A 15,709-nucleotide genomic window follows, 5' to 3' on the forward strand; every position below is an offset into this window, starting at 1 on the left:
GTACGGGGTTCAAACGTGTTAATCCACGGCTTCCGTCTGTTCACTATTTTCAGCCAGTCACATTTAATTTGTTAAATTTTTGTCATTTTTAAAAATTTAAAAATTAATAATCCTAGATTATTGCTCTAAAAATTCAGAAACAGATAAAATATACATTTCGCAACAATATAATTGGCTTTCGATTTTTATATGAAATAATTACTGAATTTATTAACAACCTTGAAAAGTTGACCAGAATGTTTATGAAGAAAAAGGATTCTGATAATATAATTAGAAAGAAAATTAAATAACTAACTCCTTTTATTTTAATTTAATATTTTACACGTACACGTGTGTGCTCTAAACATTTATTTATAATTTTCAAACTTGTAGTGAGTACTATTAATTACAATATTACACTGATATTAATGATAATTCATAAATCACAATCACTACATTACAATTTGTTCACAATACGTGTTTATCACTAATTTCTCTTGATTGTACAATAATAAATGCTCTCTCTAAATACAAACCAGTACATTCTTAAAAAGTACTTTACAGTAATTAATGTAAAACTATATTTTGCAGAACATGATGCAATTGTATTTGTGCATTAAAACTTACAGTGACATCTATACAGGAATGTTCACCAATTAAAAACTCTTTGATAGTAAAAAATAAATTTTTTAACATGATTCTGGTTAATTGAAAAGATTACTAACAGGATATTTTATTTAATTTTATCAAGAAAAATATTTCTTTTAACTTGAAAAATATTTAAACTATAGTAAATTTATTTTGATCCTCACTGTTAAACAAATATAAGTAGATAGTTATAAGTAGATATTTTAAAATAAACACATTGGATAAGAATATTATCCAGTATAAAAATATATATAATATTTGGAGAATTTGTGAATAAAAGAAATATTTAGGATGATGAAATTAAATAAATGCATACAAGGTTCTATTAGTAGCCGTATAATTATAAAATTAGTTAAGAACGTAACGATCTTGTTTGCATAGCACCTTGGGTAGCTGAGATTTATATAAAATCACAGTTATATCTACGAAACTCTCAATTATTATATTTTTTTAAGAAGAAGCACCCTAAAAATATTTATAAGAAAAATAGTACATATATTCTATTTTATCAGATCAATTTGCACGATATTTACATTGGTAAATGAACAATTAATCGAGTAATCATTCTGTAATTAATCTGTTCAAATTTCAGTAGTAGTTGCATAATTGTTCTATAGACAAAATAAATATATTAAAGTATAATACTGATGCTTGAAAACTTGTACTCCTTCAACAAGGAAAAGTAACTATATTTATTTAAAGGAACTTTAGAGCTTTCCTTCTTATTTTGATTGTACAAATGAGGTATGTTTCAAATTTGTTGAGTCATGAGAAACAAAACATTAATTCAAATCTTTTACTTTTCTAAGAAAAAAAATGAGAAAAATGTTTTCTCTTGACTCCAATTCATGTATATTACATTCTAACACAGTATCAACACTGCATGTACATTATCTACAAAAATATTATCGTACTGATACATACAAGCGTCAAATTAAAAAAAATTTAACACACAGATAATATGATAAGTACAATATTGATCAACTAAAATGACGTATGCCATTAGCTCATTGTCTTAATTTAAAAATTCCTCTTAACATTTTTTTACCTATTTTCTGAAACAGTGATTGATCATATTATTTAATCGGTTAATATTAAATAAAATTCAAACTAAGTAAAGGGATGTTATTTGAATATTTATGCTTTCAACGTATTTTATAAGTATTTAAAATACTCATGAAAATATCAGTTATATGTAAATTTGAATTCCTTTAACATCGTTCAGCATTTTAACAACGTTATATCTATTCTATGATTAATCTAATAAAATAAAATCCACAGACGAAGAAAACTAAAGCAGAAAGGGTAATAATCTCAAGGATTGAGTTTATCTTTTTGTTCTTCCTGTACATTGAAACCTACTGTCACGCTAGTGCTATCTGTTATGTTACTTGCAACAGTTAGAATCGGCTCTTCCGATTTTGTTTCTAACGAGGAGGTTTTCAATTCCATCATGTTATGCTTCCAATTCTCCAAATCTTGATCAGACATATTCGATAGCGAGCTCAGTTTTGTTCCGCATTTGTAACTGTAATTCGTTTCAGGTTTTGAAGCGGTCATTTTTGGCATGGAAACACTTTGCGACCGAGAGAAATTCTTCCTTTTATAACTGCTAGATTTTTTTTGCTCCGTCTCTGTCTCTATATTATTATCTCGACTCTTGTGTACCTTTTCTACATTCATAGATTCAATTTTTAGAGAGGTAGATGATTTTGCTTTATCTGTATTGTCTATTTCTTTGATCCTGACATCTTCATCTGCTATGTCCATACTTTCAACAAGAAATCTAGAAAAAAAAACACCAATTTTATTTATTATTTAAATAATAATACCTCTAACCAAGACTCACCTTCCAATTTTCTTGTAACCACCGCTAGATTTTGTAATAGGATTCTCTTTCTGTTCAAAGATCTGCTTAACATCTTGTTTCTTTTGCTCTTCAGTTTGTTTCAACGTTATTGTATGATCTTCATCATCATCGATATTGTCGATAGGCAGATCATCGGTATGCATGATCTTTTGTAGATTGCTATTGAAGCCTGTGCCGAAGCCACATTTTCGAATCTGCCCATCTTCGTTGCTATAATAGTCTGTATACGAAACGCTACCACGGCCCTCTCTATGATCTTGATCAATGTTTATACAAAATTCATTGAAATCAACATCCAGACAGGGAGTTGTAGGATATTTCGGTCCAGTATTGTATTGAACTCTGTAACATAGAAAATAATACCTCTATGAAAAACGTATCTTCCTTTGCTTTCCTTTCATTCGATTAACTATTACACACCCCTCGTTGCTAATTAAGCTTATGGACATGCTACATTCTCCTGTTGAAGTTGGTGCAGGAGACGAAGGTTCAGAGGATAGAAATGATTGTGGTTCGCTACTCCATCCAGTACCTGAAGTGTACACACAAAGATTTCAGTTAAAGAAGAAATAATTATCATTATTCTAATTTAAAGTTGCATTACTCACTATTGGGACTAGTTGGCGATACCTGATTCCTTATGTCACAAGTTTCTCCGTCACTCGATTGTTTATATTGTATAGGTGTTGGTGTAATATACCTAAGAGGCAATCACTTCATCTTCATTTAAAGATACAGAACAACCGTAAGTAATTAAGAAGAAACATCTAAGAATCACATTCAGCCTCAACAAAGTCCACAGGGACTGATTAATAAAATTCGTTGAAAAAAAAGCAAAAATAAAAAAGAACTTAATACTCACAAGGGCAGTTTATTTAATTTCTTACGGTACCTGACAGCTTCCAAGTCGGAAGAGTGGTACTCGCGACTGATTCCTCCGATACTGAGATTCTGGTTAACAGAACCGTGGGTCGATCCGCCGGGAGAAGGATACTTTGGAGGCGAAGAAGCAGGCGTACGAAACAGAGGTGCGCTGGTCATCATCTCCAAGAATGAATCCAACTGGCGCAACGACAATGCATTGTGAAGCGTTTCCAGTGGCCTTATCGGTGGTACACCGCCAAAACCTTCAATCGCTGATCAGCATAAATAAATGAATGAATGAACACCTGGAGCGTATTTGAGAAGATCGATGAAGAATCAGAGACAACTGACCGGCCACAGCCGAGGCGTGAGGTGGCACCATATCCTTCAAATTTGGAGCACTCGAAGATCCACTGATCACCGCAGTGCTGAACAGGCTGTTCGCTGATCCTGTCAGCTTCTTGTTCACGTTGTAGCCCAACAGCTTGAAATAACTCATCTGTCCGGAGATACTGTGACGGTGGCGCCTTGCTGTGCAGGTAGGGTCAGGTTGAATGATCGAAGGTCGTGTGTCTGGAGATGAGAAGGATCGTTGAGGCTGGAGTCGGGAGAACGGTGCACGTGGACACTTGGAACGATGGTTATATTTACGAGGAATATCGTGATCGTTGTGAACATCGTTATCGTGCACAGAGGACGTATGATAAAACGTACTAGGATGATCTGACGCGTCTATCAGGCTATCGTACAACTGTAAATTCAGATTGGGACAAGACAACCTCGAACGTCTCTGTGTCCTTGAATTAACAGCAGACAAGATGTCAGATGTTTTACTCAAATTAGGACAAGACGATGTTCCGTTTCGCCTGTATACCTTCTCAACAACGCTGCCACTACTTATCGTAGGTCTCATAATATTCCCGTCGAACCTCCACTTCTCTTTTCCTTTGGACACCGCAGACTCGTTGCAAGCACAACTTGACTGATTCTTGCATATGGAACACTGATCAAACGCTGGCCTCGAATGAGAAGGACTGAAACCTTGTTTGTCAAGTTGGACAGAAGATCTCTGTTTGTGGCAGAACGCAGAAGAAGAAGAAGAATCAAGATCTAAATCAGGGATCTCCTTGAAGTTTCCATTGCTATCGTTCAAAGATAGTACACTGTAAGAGGAATCGCTGGACTCCTCGTTCTCTTGAAGACTATAGTAACAGGAACAATTGAAGAACTTATGAGAAAGAGAGCGAACAAAGTATGTGTCAAAGTTGGAACGTTCCACAGGTGGTAGATCTTTGCTTCTCAATATCAGCTCAGAAACGTTACAGTTATAACAAAGGCATCTGGTTAAGTAAGGAGATAATGAACGGGATCTTTTCTCTGTTTCCAATTGTCTCCTAGACAAGCCTGTCTCTTGGGTTCTTTCGTGCAAGGATAACATCAAGGAAGAAGACTTAAACCGTAGATTATTTCTTAAGAATCTCACAGGTTCGCTCAACTCACCGCAAGACTCGACGCCAGGAAGTATCATCTCTGAATGGGAACGTCCGTATTTCTTACTCTGTAAACGTAGATGTGAATCGTCCGCGGTATCTTCAAAGTATGTATTGAAATATATCGAGGGACGTATAACGGGGACCGGAATTACGATATCGGTAACATCCGACGATGTCCTGTTGGTGGGCGAAGCTAGCGGAGTATTATGTAATGTCACCAACGGTGTCGAGATCGAAGTGGAGGTTTCGATCGAAGGAACGGGCAGCTCGGGTGAACTGAAGGAGTGCGGCAAAGCCAACGACTTTCCCGTAGGCACGTGCAGCAAAGCCTGATTAGGTATCTTCGACTGGCACTCGGTTACATGCTTCTCTGTGATGTTACAATATTTATAGCGGTTGCATGCGCATTTCATGTACAATTAACGTGTATGCGATGCGGTTTATATTATAATGAACGAATCAATGGTGTATGTAACAACGGGACAGAGGGGGTACAGAGGGAGGGAAAGAAAAGAAAAGAAATAGACGATTAAATAAACCCGTCACCGAAGAAATCAAAAATAAGCATTGGTAAGAAGCTTTGGTCACGTCGTCAGATCTTGAGAAATTCAGATATCATTTAATTGGAAGCAGCAAGCGATCCACCCGCTGCCTCGTCTATGAAAGAGAACCTTTGCAATTTAGAAACTGGATTGTTCAGAAATATCCTAAAAGTGTTGGAACGATGGAACATCTGTGACAACGTTTTGAGATACAAAGACGACGTTTCAAAGAGAAAGATTCGTTACCAATGAAGGAATAATAAAAAAAAAAAAACTGAAATACATAGAAAATGATATACACTTTAAATTGATTGCATTTAGAAGACACAAAATTTGGTTAAACGTTTTACACATCCATGGCAAACGATAGCCATGCAACCAGTAAGCCAACCAGCAAACATTAACTTGAATTCGTGAACACTCTATTTAACAATTATTATGATATTTACCTATGATGTTAATCAAAAACCCTAAATTCATCAAATTTGATAATTAAACATGTATTGAATATTTTTGATTGCCATCATAGAATGATGTATGGAGACTGAGTTTCGTTTGTGCTTGAAGTTTCTAACAGCAATAAAACATTAAAGTGATATATCTGTATGATATGGAAACAAAAATGAATGATCATAAAAATTATTATGGTAAAAAGAAAAAAAAAAAATTAAATATAATTCATATAGTAGCTACACATAAGTAAAGTAATCATGAACCGAATAAATATAAAATGAAAAGTATGAATAGTATGTAATAATAAACTCCACGTACAAATAACAAGTACCTATTATATAATGAAGAAAAAGCTGATACAATGTTAAAAAAATAACTAAGCACTAATGTAACTGCGAATCTCAATGGAACAGTGAATTTAGGAATAAAGGAACAAGGAGCACGGCTGAATGAATTACACTGCATGTTTAATGCCATTGTGTAATCCAAACAGTCGCCAATATAAATTAGTTGGCTTCCACGCGCACAACTATCGCTGAGCAAAGAGTTATTTCAACTGAGTTCTCCTAATATCGTTTTGCGTCCACTTTTTAATTAGTTCTGTTACTAAGCTTTCATTCGTATAATACACTTTAAACTATCAAGAGATATTTATATGCTAATTCCATAGTAACATTATCATATTTAAAACCAAAGAAATGAATTTCGTACCATGTTACACACAAAACTCAACATAATACAAAGAAAAATGATATTTATAATATATAAAAAAAAAGATAGTACAACAACGAGGATTACGTGTGATGCTAAAGAACATCTACAAAGATCTCGTGTATACATTTACTGGGAACAAGTTTGCTATGAGAAAATGCTTTTTAAAAAAATATTGCGGTACTAATGAAAATAGCAGGGTGCTATATTCTTTATGGAAGAAGTAAAAAATGCAAATTATAGCAGTCTACTACTAGAAATTATTATCGCAAAAGCGAAGATTAATGTTTGATAATCTAAACAATTTTTTATAAATTCCTTTGTGTTTTTTTTTTTTCTCATAAGAGATTGATATAAAACGCTGAAACTTTATGGAAATCCTGCGACGATCATCGACTAAAATAAGACAATGCATTATGTCCTGTTAAAATTGTAACAGGAACTCGAAATGACATACCTTCTTTGTTGACCGCGTCCAAGCTCTGATACTGCAGCTTGTCCGCAGCTATAAAAAGACACGAAAAAACACCAAGCTTTCTGATATACTCTATTATCCTTAACCATAGATTCCCAAAAAATCAGTATAACATTTATACTATTTTTCTTTCTGAGCAGTTAAGTTAGTGTCGCTGAATGAAAGAGTACTTTTCGTGGTCTTAATTTGAAAAGTTGAGAGTGTAAATGTCATGCATAACCAAATACATTAGCTTCTATTGATTATTGCAATTATAAAATGTACATTACCCATCGTGTAAAAGAAACAATAGGAATAGTAGGTGAAATTACCCTTCTCTGATTTGTCTTGTCTTTGGTGATCGTAACTACGGGCACGTGGTTCAACCATTGTACTTCTTTCTGCATCCCGTCGTTGACGTTGACTGGCTGCCAACTGGCTACCAAGTCTTGCTGCTTCATGGCCAGCCACAGTTCTGGCACTGGAAGATGATAGTTAAAGCAGCTATTAAATTATATGCTGAACAAGATTGACTAAATATACCTTATTGGAATTGGTGCAGAACTCTGCAAGAAGCCACTATCAAATGGCTCATCCATCATATTAGGATCTAGATCCATCATATCAACAGCTCTGCTGGTCGTTGGACTGTCCATGGTTGAATCCGCAACATCAGTTTCCATTAATGGTGGAGTTGTATCCTAAATGATAAAAAATATATACATATACACCTGTATAGATGTATGAAATGGCAACTGGTATCGTTAAAATTATATGTACAGATTGTAATGGTAGGCTAATGAAATCATCTTCCAAAATTCCCAGTTCTACGTCTTCTTCTTCTATTCGAGTACTACATTGTGAAATAGTATCTTGAGCAGATCCTCCACTCTCACCCTAAGAGAATATAAATTTGTATACTTGTAGTCTATCTTCAGAAATGTTTAACTTACAACATTATGACTGCTTTCGTTACGCGAATGAGGCCTGAAACCTGGTCCTGGTGGTAAATTCTTTTGTACACAACAATTTACACCAGGACTGAAATGCAATTCCACGTGGAAACGTTCTTCGCTGCTGGGATCCTTAGTTGGATCTTCGTACAACATAACTACAATTTGTGACATGTAGTTTAATTCAGAAACCATGCTAACGTACTCCATGGCTCGACGCCACTGCTCGTCTTTTATCACCTGTGATCGATATATTATCATATAATAAAGAAAATGAAGAAAATAATTTTCAAGAATGAATACAATGATTATTCACGTACGTCGAGTAAACCACCGTAACGTAAAACGGTTAACAAAGAATGCACGTGACTTTCGCTTGTGAAATAAAGCCTCGTGCGGACATGACGACCAGGACTCGAGACACCATGGGAATATCTAAAATTCGATTCAATGATATACGTAAGGAAGATTAAAATATAATGCAAGATATGTTTTACCTTGGATTAAGTCTGTTAACTGTTTCTTCGCCAGATTCTTCAATATTTCTTTGCAAATCTGCTCTTATCTTCTTTAAAAGAGGAGTGCAAATACCTTGTCCTATGGTTAATTTTTCTTGCACCGTTAATCCGTATTCCTACAAGATTAATATATGTTTAAAAAAATGTAAGGAATATTATTACAGGCATGAATGATCAAAATGTTAACCTGTGGTATAACAATATCTGCCAGGTATTTAGAATAAATGTAGAGTTCTTCTGCATGTTCAAATTGCAGGGTGTGATTGTTATGTTGCAAATCATATTTTATGCAATCATAAATGTCCGGGATCTTTGATATATCGAATCTCTTGTTTTTAGTGCAGAAATCCTTTTCGATCTTCCCCCATCGACGACCCATCAATTCCCACGTTTCACCGTGATAAAGAATTGCATCTAAATAGATTTCTTTTAATATAAGTATCTTGATACAAGATACACTTGCGTATAAGCACATACCTTTAGTTTTCGGATCATCTTTTTTAATGCGAACAATATCCATTAATTTTTGAATTAACGTGTGTACATGTTGACAACATCGTACAGGGTTCTTAACGAAATCCATCGCTGCGTTAATGCTTAGCGCGTTTCCAGGGTTTATTTGTTCCCTATCTTCACGTGTAAACTCTCTGTCCTGTTGTAATAACTCGTGTAGCCGCGTTTTTACCCTATGAAAACAAAATTAGTATTGTCATTTACCGAAAGCTTAATAATATCTGCATAAGAATATATCTTACATACATGTTCTGATATTTGCTACTATCACAGTCATTGTCTAGTAAACCATTAGTGTTAGCGCTCTTCACCATCTGCACTAGAATAGGGGTCAATTCACCCTCTAGTGCAAGTAATCCTTTTGCAAATGCTGCGGCGGTCATTTGAACCCTTCCTTCGTCGCTCGCATAAATCTTCAGATCATGACGAAACGTTGAGTGAAGTCGAAGTAATCCCAAACCTTGAGCACCGGCATAATCACCTACATGTAAAGAAATATTTCAGACGGGCAAAACAATGCAACAGAAGCACAATATATACATATTTCTCGGTTTGAACAAACAGACAGTATAAATATGATTCATTCGATGACCTATGCTTTGGTAAAAAGATCATGATAGATAATTATAAAAATCGTTGATCGTACATTAGTTTACACAGGACAAATTTAATTAATCATACATGTGATCTTTTTGATAAAGTGTTAGAATATGTTAATGTTCAGTTTGAATAATGAATTGTCATATTTACATATAAAACAATGATTTTTTTATTAATATCGTTTAATATCAAGGAAATACTTGAAGCTGTTTATAAGAACATAAAACATGTTATAAATTTGCACTGCATCTGTGTACATGTATAATACAGAGGTGAATATTGAATGGTGAAATGTAACTAACAAATCTATTTAACAAAAAGAGAGATAAACACTGAAGACTACAAAATATATAAAAGCAACTAGCTTTCAACTGTGAAGCATTTCATTGCCATAAAGTAGAATACACATTGAACTAGCATAGAAACAGCATTTTACTGTAAATGCTTGACACTTTCAAAGCATAGTTTTATCAGTTCAATCTGTAAACAGTAATACCTGTGTAATAGAAGAACTTATTACTCACGTTATTACATTGAACTTACTATTTCTATGCATTGTAACACAATTCTACGAACAACTACAAATAAGCATTGATTCAGAATAAAAAGTTACCGTGGTTTGGTAACATCTCTGAGTCTTCCTCTGAAATAATATTCCAAATTATCTATGGATCAAACATTTTCGTGAAGAAATAAGATGTTTATCCTTTAACCAAAACGAAATTATTTAATAATTTAATTGAAAATTTTTGATTAATTCGTTTGCACCCTTATCTAACAAAATAACAAACATGTTAAATCAAATGCCTAACGCTTACATATTAATTCTATTTGATAAATTATTATCAAATAAGTATATATGCATGTACTCTGCAAGATATTAGCAGTAATTTATATTACACGTACGTTCAATCGAGTAATTCAGATAAATCACAAATCCAGCCGAAGTTCAGCCAACATATGAAATATATTAAAAAGTATAAACTTAATAATGAGCATGAGAAGCGTATGAACATAAGATACGAACCACTAAGGTGTCTACCTTGACCTCCAGGGTACATGCAGCGAAATATTCTTCCTAATTCTTCGGCTTGAATACGGCCAGCTGGTGTTAATTCTCCGCCCCATTTCAAAATTAAAACGAGCGACGGTTCTCCGAGTCGATCTAGTGAAAATTAAATATTCAATTTCTTAATATTATTCAATGTATCATTCTTCTCCATACCATCATCCGACGAACTTCCTCTAGGTCGTCCCCTTGGTTGATATTTCATCTGTACTTTACGATTAATACCCGAAAAGTGACCGTACCTGTAATATATAAATTCACCTGAATCTAATTCTGCAAGAGAAAATCGTATACCACAAGTACAATGCTTACATTTCTAACACACTTTTTAACTGTTCCAATTTTCCCTGTTTCTCTTCTAATTCTGGCCCTGCAGCCCGGTGTTGTATCTCTGCTAACAAACTACGTGCAGTATCCAGTATTTCTTGTAATTGTTTAGGTCGTTTCAATTTAATATGACCGTGTTTGTAGCCATCGTATTTTGCAAATATTTCAAAGAATCTGTTTGAAAGTGAAACGTGGTGTTGTGCATAACGTGGTGTTGTTAGTCAATCTCTTATTTCATTTTAAAAGATATACTTACTTTGGATGACGAACTTCTACTTTCATTTTCTGTTTCGGTGTTCTATCACCGTGCCTTATAACAGCAACAACGCAACGTAGTTCCATCCTATAATATATTAAAAATTAATATAAGAACTGTTATGTTTAAAATAGAAAGAAAATGAACATTGAACTACATTTTCCCAAATGTGGTAGGTACAATAGGTGGGTCGTCTAATTGAAAGGGGACACTCCATGGTATGTGCAAAGTTGGCGCCAATTCTCTCAAAATCATATTTCCCAAAATTTTTGCACAATCGTCGTAATATTTATTCGAATTCTTTACAAAACTAAATCCATTAACGTCACATACAAACGACTGACCATTTGCCCTGAAACAATTTACGTGTCAAATCAATTATTTATTTTTTTATGATACGAATGGTGAAGTTACTTTACATACCTAAGTAAATCAAAACCGCAAACCGTTTGTTTAAAAGCTAGACACACTTTTCTACTGATCAATTTCTCAGCATTACTTAATATAACCGGGTAACGAATTTCTTTTCCCTCTGAATCCCTTTCAACTTTACCATCCAAAGCTGGGCTCTTTCGAGCCTCGGCATGAGCGTAATCCGGACCAACGGTGTAGACCTTGACATCTGTACCATCGGTTGGCATAAAATCCTCGTAAATATAGGAACCAGTTTTACGGACTCGAGATTCTGGTGAATATACACTGCTCCGACTTCCAATCTGCAAATGAAAATAATAACTGTTAAAAAAATCGTATACCTCTAATTAAATCTAATTAAAAAAAATTAATCCTTATTCAATTGATTGCTGACCTTTCTGAATAATCTTTGACTACCTCCACCTGCAGAGGTAGGATAATAAATATAAATGTTATGATCCTCTGCAGATACCGGTTTTTCCACAAATGGTTTGTTAAATGTGACACCATTAACTTCAACATGATCTTCTGATTCCACCAATTCATGATCTAAAAATGATTCATGGGTTATTAGGATAGAGGAATAGGAAAATATTCATATATTTGATAACATACGTTTAGGATCAGAAGAATCTCTATCCAGAACAGCATATCTTGGAATTTCAATTCCTTCACTTTCTAGGATAGCATAGACTCTTCTACGGTCCTGTAAAATATATTATTCATATAATAACGTTTATCGATGTTTGTCATTTATCTCTTACCTGAATATCATACTGCATCGGTAGATTATTAATAATAAAAGGATTTCTAAGATTAGCATAACTTATGGCTTTATCAAGAGGAAATCCCTTGCTATGAAAGCTTATTAAACAATCAACGACCGGCCAATCTTCTACTGATTCCTGTAATTAGATTTCCATTAAATAACAAATCAATGGTTTCTCTAGATTTTACTATTTGTACCTTTAAAATTACTTCCTCAGGGAATACTACTATTTTAATGTATTCGAATTCTTCTAATCTAGTTAAAATCTCCTTCATGGGTTTACTTTGAGACTTTTTTGCCATCGCACAGACTCCAACCAAAACTTGCTTCCCTTCTCCTTCCAGATCACTTCCACCCATGCATCCATCATCATTACTGCACCCGTCCGACAGTTCGGCCTAAATAAGAAATCCAATTAGTGAAATATTACTATTTTTTTATCCATAGACAGATTGTACCATTTTAATTTTTCGATGCTATTATTTCAGCATCTAATACTTTCATCCTAGATAAAAAAGGGTGTGGTTTAATTAGAAAAAAAAAAAAAAAAAAACAAAAACAAAAACATTACAGTTCCAAGATAGAAAAATATTGTAGTTGTTAATTGTGTTAAATAGTGCTCACCCAGTATGTGTTTAGACAGGATAAAAAGCCAGAATTGTTAGAAATGTTTTGACAGTAATTGTCATGTAATCTTGTTTGATTATTCATTCTACTACTTATTACAGTCTTTATTTTCCATGCAATTAGGTATAAATGTTAAAGTTCAATCACATATAATATTTGCCTACATAAAAAGAGAAACATAAATGGAATGATGAAAATGTAATTTTCACAGATATTCATTGAAATATCTGATGATCTATCACCTTATAATTTTACTTAAATTATTAAGTATTTATTTCAAACCTGATTTCTTATAATAAATTTTTAATTTTATATATTTATTCAATAATACAACATACCACATGCCTATTATAAATTTTGTCTTCTAATTTGTTAAAGTATACACTCAAAGCAAATTAATATAAAATAATTAAGAAATAAGTTTGAAAACACTACCATAATTTGCCAATATGGTTCTGCTTCGTTATCACAATCAAAGATGTAAACATCAGGAACAGTTGTAGATGATGAACAATTTGAAATTTCCATTAATTTTGTTGAACTTTGAAATTTAAACAATGTACATGCAAGTATACAGAAAGATGCAGAATGCATCTACTGAAGGTTTCATACCACTTTATTTTTAGCCTACTATATACTAAAGCAGTATTTTTTCATGAGTCATTCAATCAGTTTTAGGTAGTTAATTAAATATTATTAATTAAACATCGATAAAAATATTATTACACTTAATAGTGAAACATAGATCTTTTATATAAGGTAGTTAACAGACATAATTTTATCTAAGATTTCAAGCAACATAAATATAAACATATTGATGCAATTACATATGCATGATGCAAACTAAATACATGTAGTTAATATATTTATAGTTTATGTGTATTTATGATAATTATCAAATAATTTATGCGAATTGAACATACTTCATAAATAATAACAAACTTGATTTTTCAATTTCATAGAATTAAGCACAAGACAAGAATGTGCATGTTGTTAATAAACTGATTTTCTAACCTTTGCACAATATGTTTATTAATGCAAAATGAATAACGTACAATCAGTGAACATTTTTTTAAAATACAGAAACTAAATGAATTACATATACTGTTACACGTATATATTTACCATATGATGAAATATGAATACAATAAATATAAAAATTAATACAAGCTTTTTTTAAACTATAAAAATAATATATTTTTGTACATACATATCTACCTTTGGCAAAACATAGAACATAATTCTGTACAGTTTGTGTTGATATACTAAATGCAAGAATAAAACAAAATCTATAAAGTTAATATAATAACTTTTTCAGTAAAGTGTGCTTTAAAAAACAATTAAAATTTGTCTTATTGTTGATAAAATTATTTATTAGCTTGAAAAAAAAAATAGGAATTAGTAAAATCAACAAGATTCTTATTGCAAGCAATAAAGTAAACTTACTCTTTTTGATGAACGATATATAGAAGAAGTAGCAGGACCCACAAGGGTTGGTTGTACAGTATTTATATCTCCTACATAGAAAATTGGGCGACTGGCACTCCGTAGACCCTGTTGATTAATTGTTATCTATTTAAGATATCTACATACATATTTCAAGCACAATTGAAATGAATCATATAATGATTTGATTGCCTAAGATTGATCGCAAAGATTACTAATTATCTTTTCTCTACAATTATCATAGTACTATCTATATAAAGTAACTCACAGTTTATTGAATATTAATTAATGTCTCTTTAAGAATAAATATTATATATTGGTTTTTCTTTAAATTAATTTATTTTAAATGAACATACTTCACAGAGAAATAAAACAACTTAAATATATAGGTGTGAAATCAGTTGCTAAAAATACTTATTATCAATTAATCCTTTAATTCAAAAGTGTTTTAAAGTGTTTCTTGAAACTAAGTATTATTTCTATTTACCTGATAACCATGTTCCAATTCAGTGTAAGACATGTCAGAACAGGTTTCATTGAGGAAAAAAACTTCTCCAACTTTGATTTAGAAAATACACTAAATTCTGCAATAATTAAACATATTGATTTTTTAATATTAAACTTATAAAAAGATAAAACATTACATTTGTTAGTACATTAGTTATATCTAAATACCAACTGATACAATTATTCTTTGAATAAGTATAACTATTACAAATGTTAACATAATTATAAAGTGATTGTGCTAACTTGTATTAACTTATTGAGTTTACACACGTTCGTCACTTGCGCTAATAAAAATGTAACTGAAAAAGGTAACCTTGATGATTGATTCTATATTTCTTCTACAAATTCGAATTTAATATGTAACAGAAGTAAGATTGATTCATTTAACATTTTAAACAATAATTAAACATCCTTGAACACATTTCAACTTTCTGTACTGAAGATTCAAATGTACAATTACAATTTAATTTTTATCTTTTTAATTATGCCGTAACTCTGATTAAACTCACCAATGTTATAAACTTCAAGTGAGTGTTAAATTGCAGCTCAGAGAATAACAATAAGAAATTAATAAACAATGTTTAATCTTTGATCGATTTTAAAATTTTTATCAGTGCTCTCCAAGCTCAGACATCTTGTCAAAGTCGAACTTGAATCTCGATCGCTCGTATGGTTGAAAAAATTTGAAACTGTTAT

General features: G+C 32.4%; 1 protein-coding gene across 6 annotated transcripts; it reads right to left on the bottom strand.

The window, feature by feature from the left end:
* Window positions 1-333: 333 nt before the first annotated feature.
* Window positions 334-15,684, bottom strand: LOC114873417 (inositol hexakisphosphate and diphosphoinositol-pentakisphosphate kinase 2). 6 transcript variants are annotated; one of them, XM_029181726.2, is made up of 30 exons: window positions 15,523-15,684; window positions 14,994-15,090; window positions 14,507-14,614; window positions 12,631-12,831; window positions 12,429-12,569; window positions 12,280-12,370; window positions 12,059-12,213; window positions 11,674-11,966; window positions 11,408-11,602; window positions 11,251-11,337; window positions 10,980-11,168; window positions 10,824-10,909; window positions 10,626-10,763; window positions 9,245-9,479; window positions 8,963-9,171; window positions 8,673-8,899; window positions 8,465-8,601; window positions 8,288-8,402; window positions 7,968-8,207; window positions 7,795-7,911; window positions 7,558-7,715; window positions 7,347-7,495; window positions 7,018-7,065; window positions 4,862-5,224; window positions 3,713-3,934; window positions 3,360-3,633; window positions 3,106-3,197; window positions 2,918-3,029; window positions 2,477-2,839; window positions 334-2,413 (listed from the first exon to the last, which is right to left on the bottom strand). In XM_029181726.2, exons 2-30 carry the CDS (start codon window positions 15,024-15,026, stop codon window positions 1,942-1,944), a joined length of 5,250 nt encoding a protein of 1,749 aa, XP_029037559.2. In that variant the 5' UTR covers window positions 15,027-15,090; window positions 15,523-15,684; the 3' UTR covers window positions 334-1,941. The 6 variants fall into 6 exon arrangements, with proteins under 6 accessions (XP_029037559.2, XP_029037554.2, XP_029037553.2 ...); XM_029181721.2 differs by adding an exon at window positions 10,212-10,241 and having other exon boundaries at window positions 3,713-5,224; XM_029181720.2 differs by lacking the exons at window positions 14,507-14,614; window positions 14,994-15,090; window positions 15,523-15,684 and adding exons at window positions 10,212-10,241; window positions 13,496-13,746 and having other exon boundaries at window positions 3,713-5,224; window positions 10,641-10,763.
* Between the last annotated feature and the right edge of the window lie 25 nt (window positions 15,685-15,709).

Source organism: Osmia bicornis, chromosome 10, assembly GCF_907164935.1.
Source record: "Osmia bicornis bicornis chromosome 10, iOsmBic2.1, whole genome shotgun sequence".
Lineage (NCBI taxonomy): Eukaryota > Metazoa > Arthropoda > Insecta > Hymenoptera > Megachilidae > Osmia > Osmia bicornis.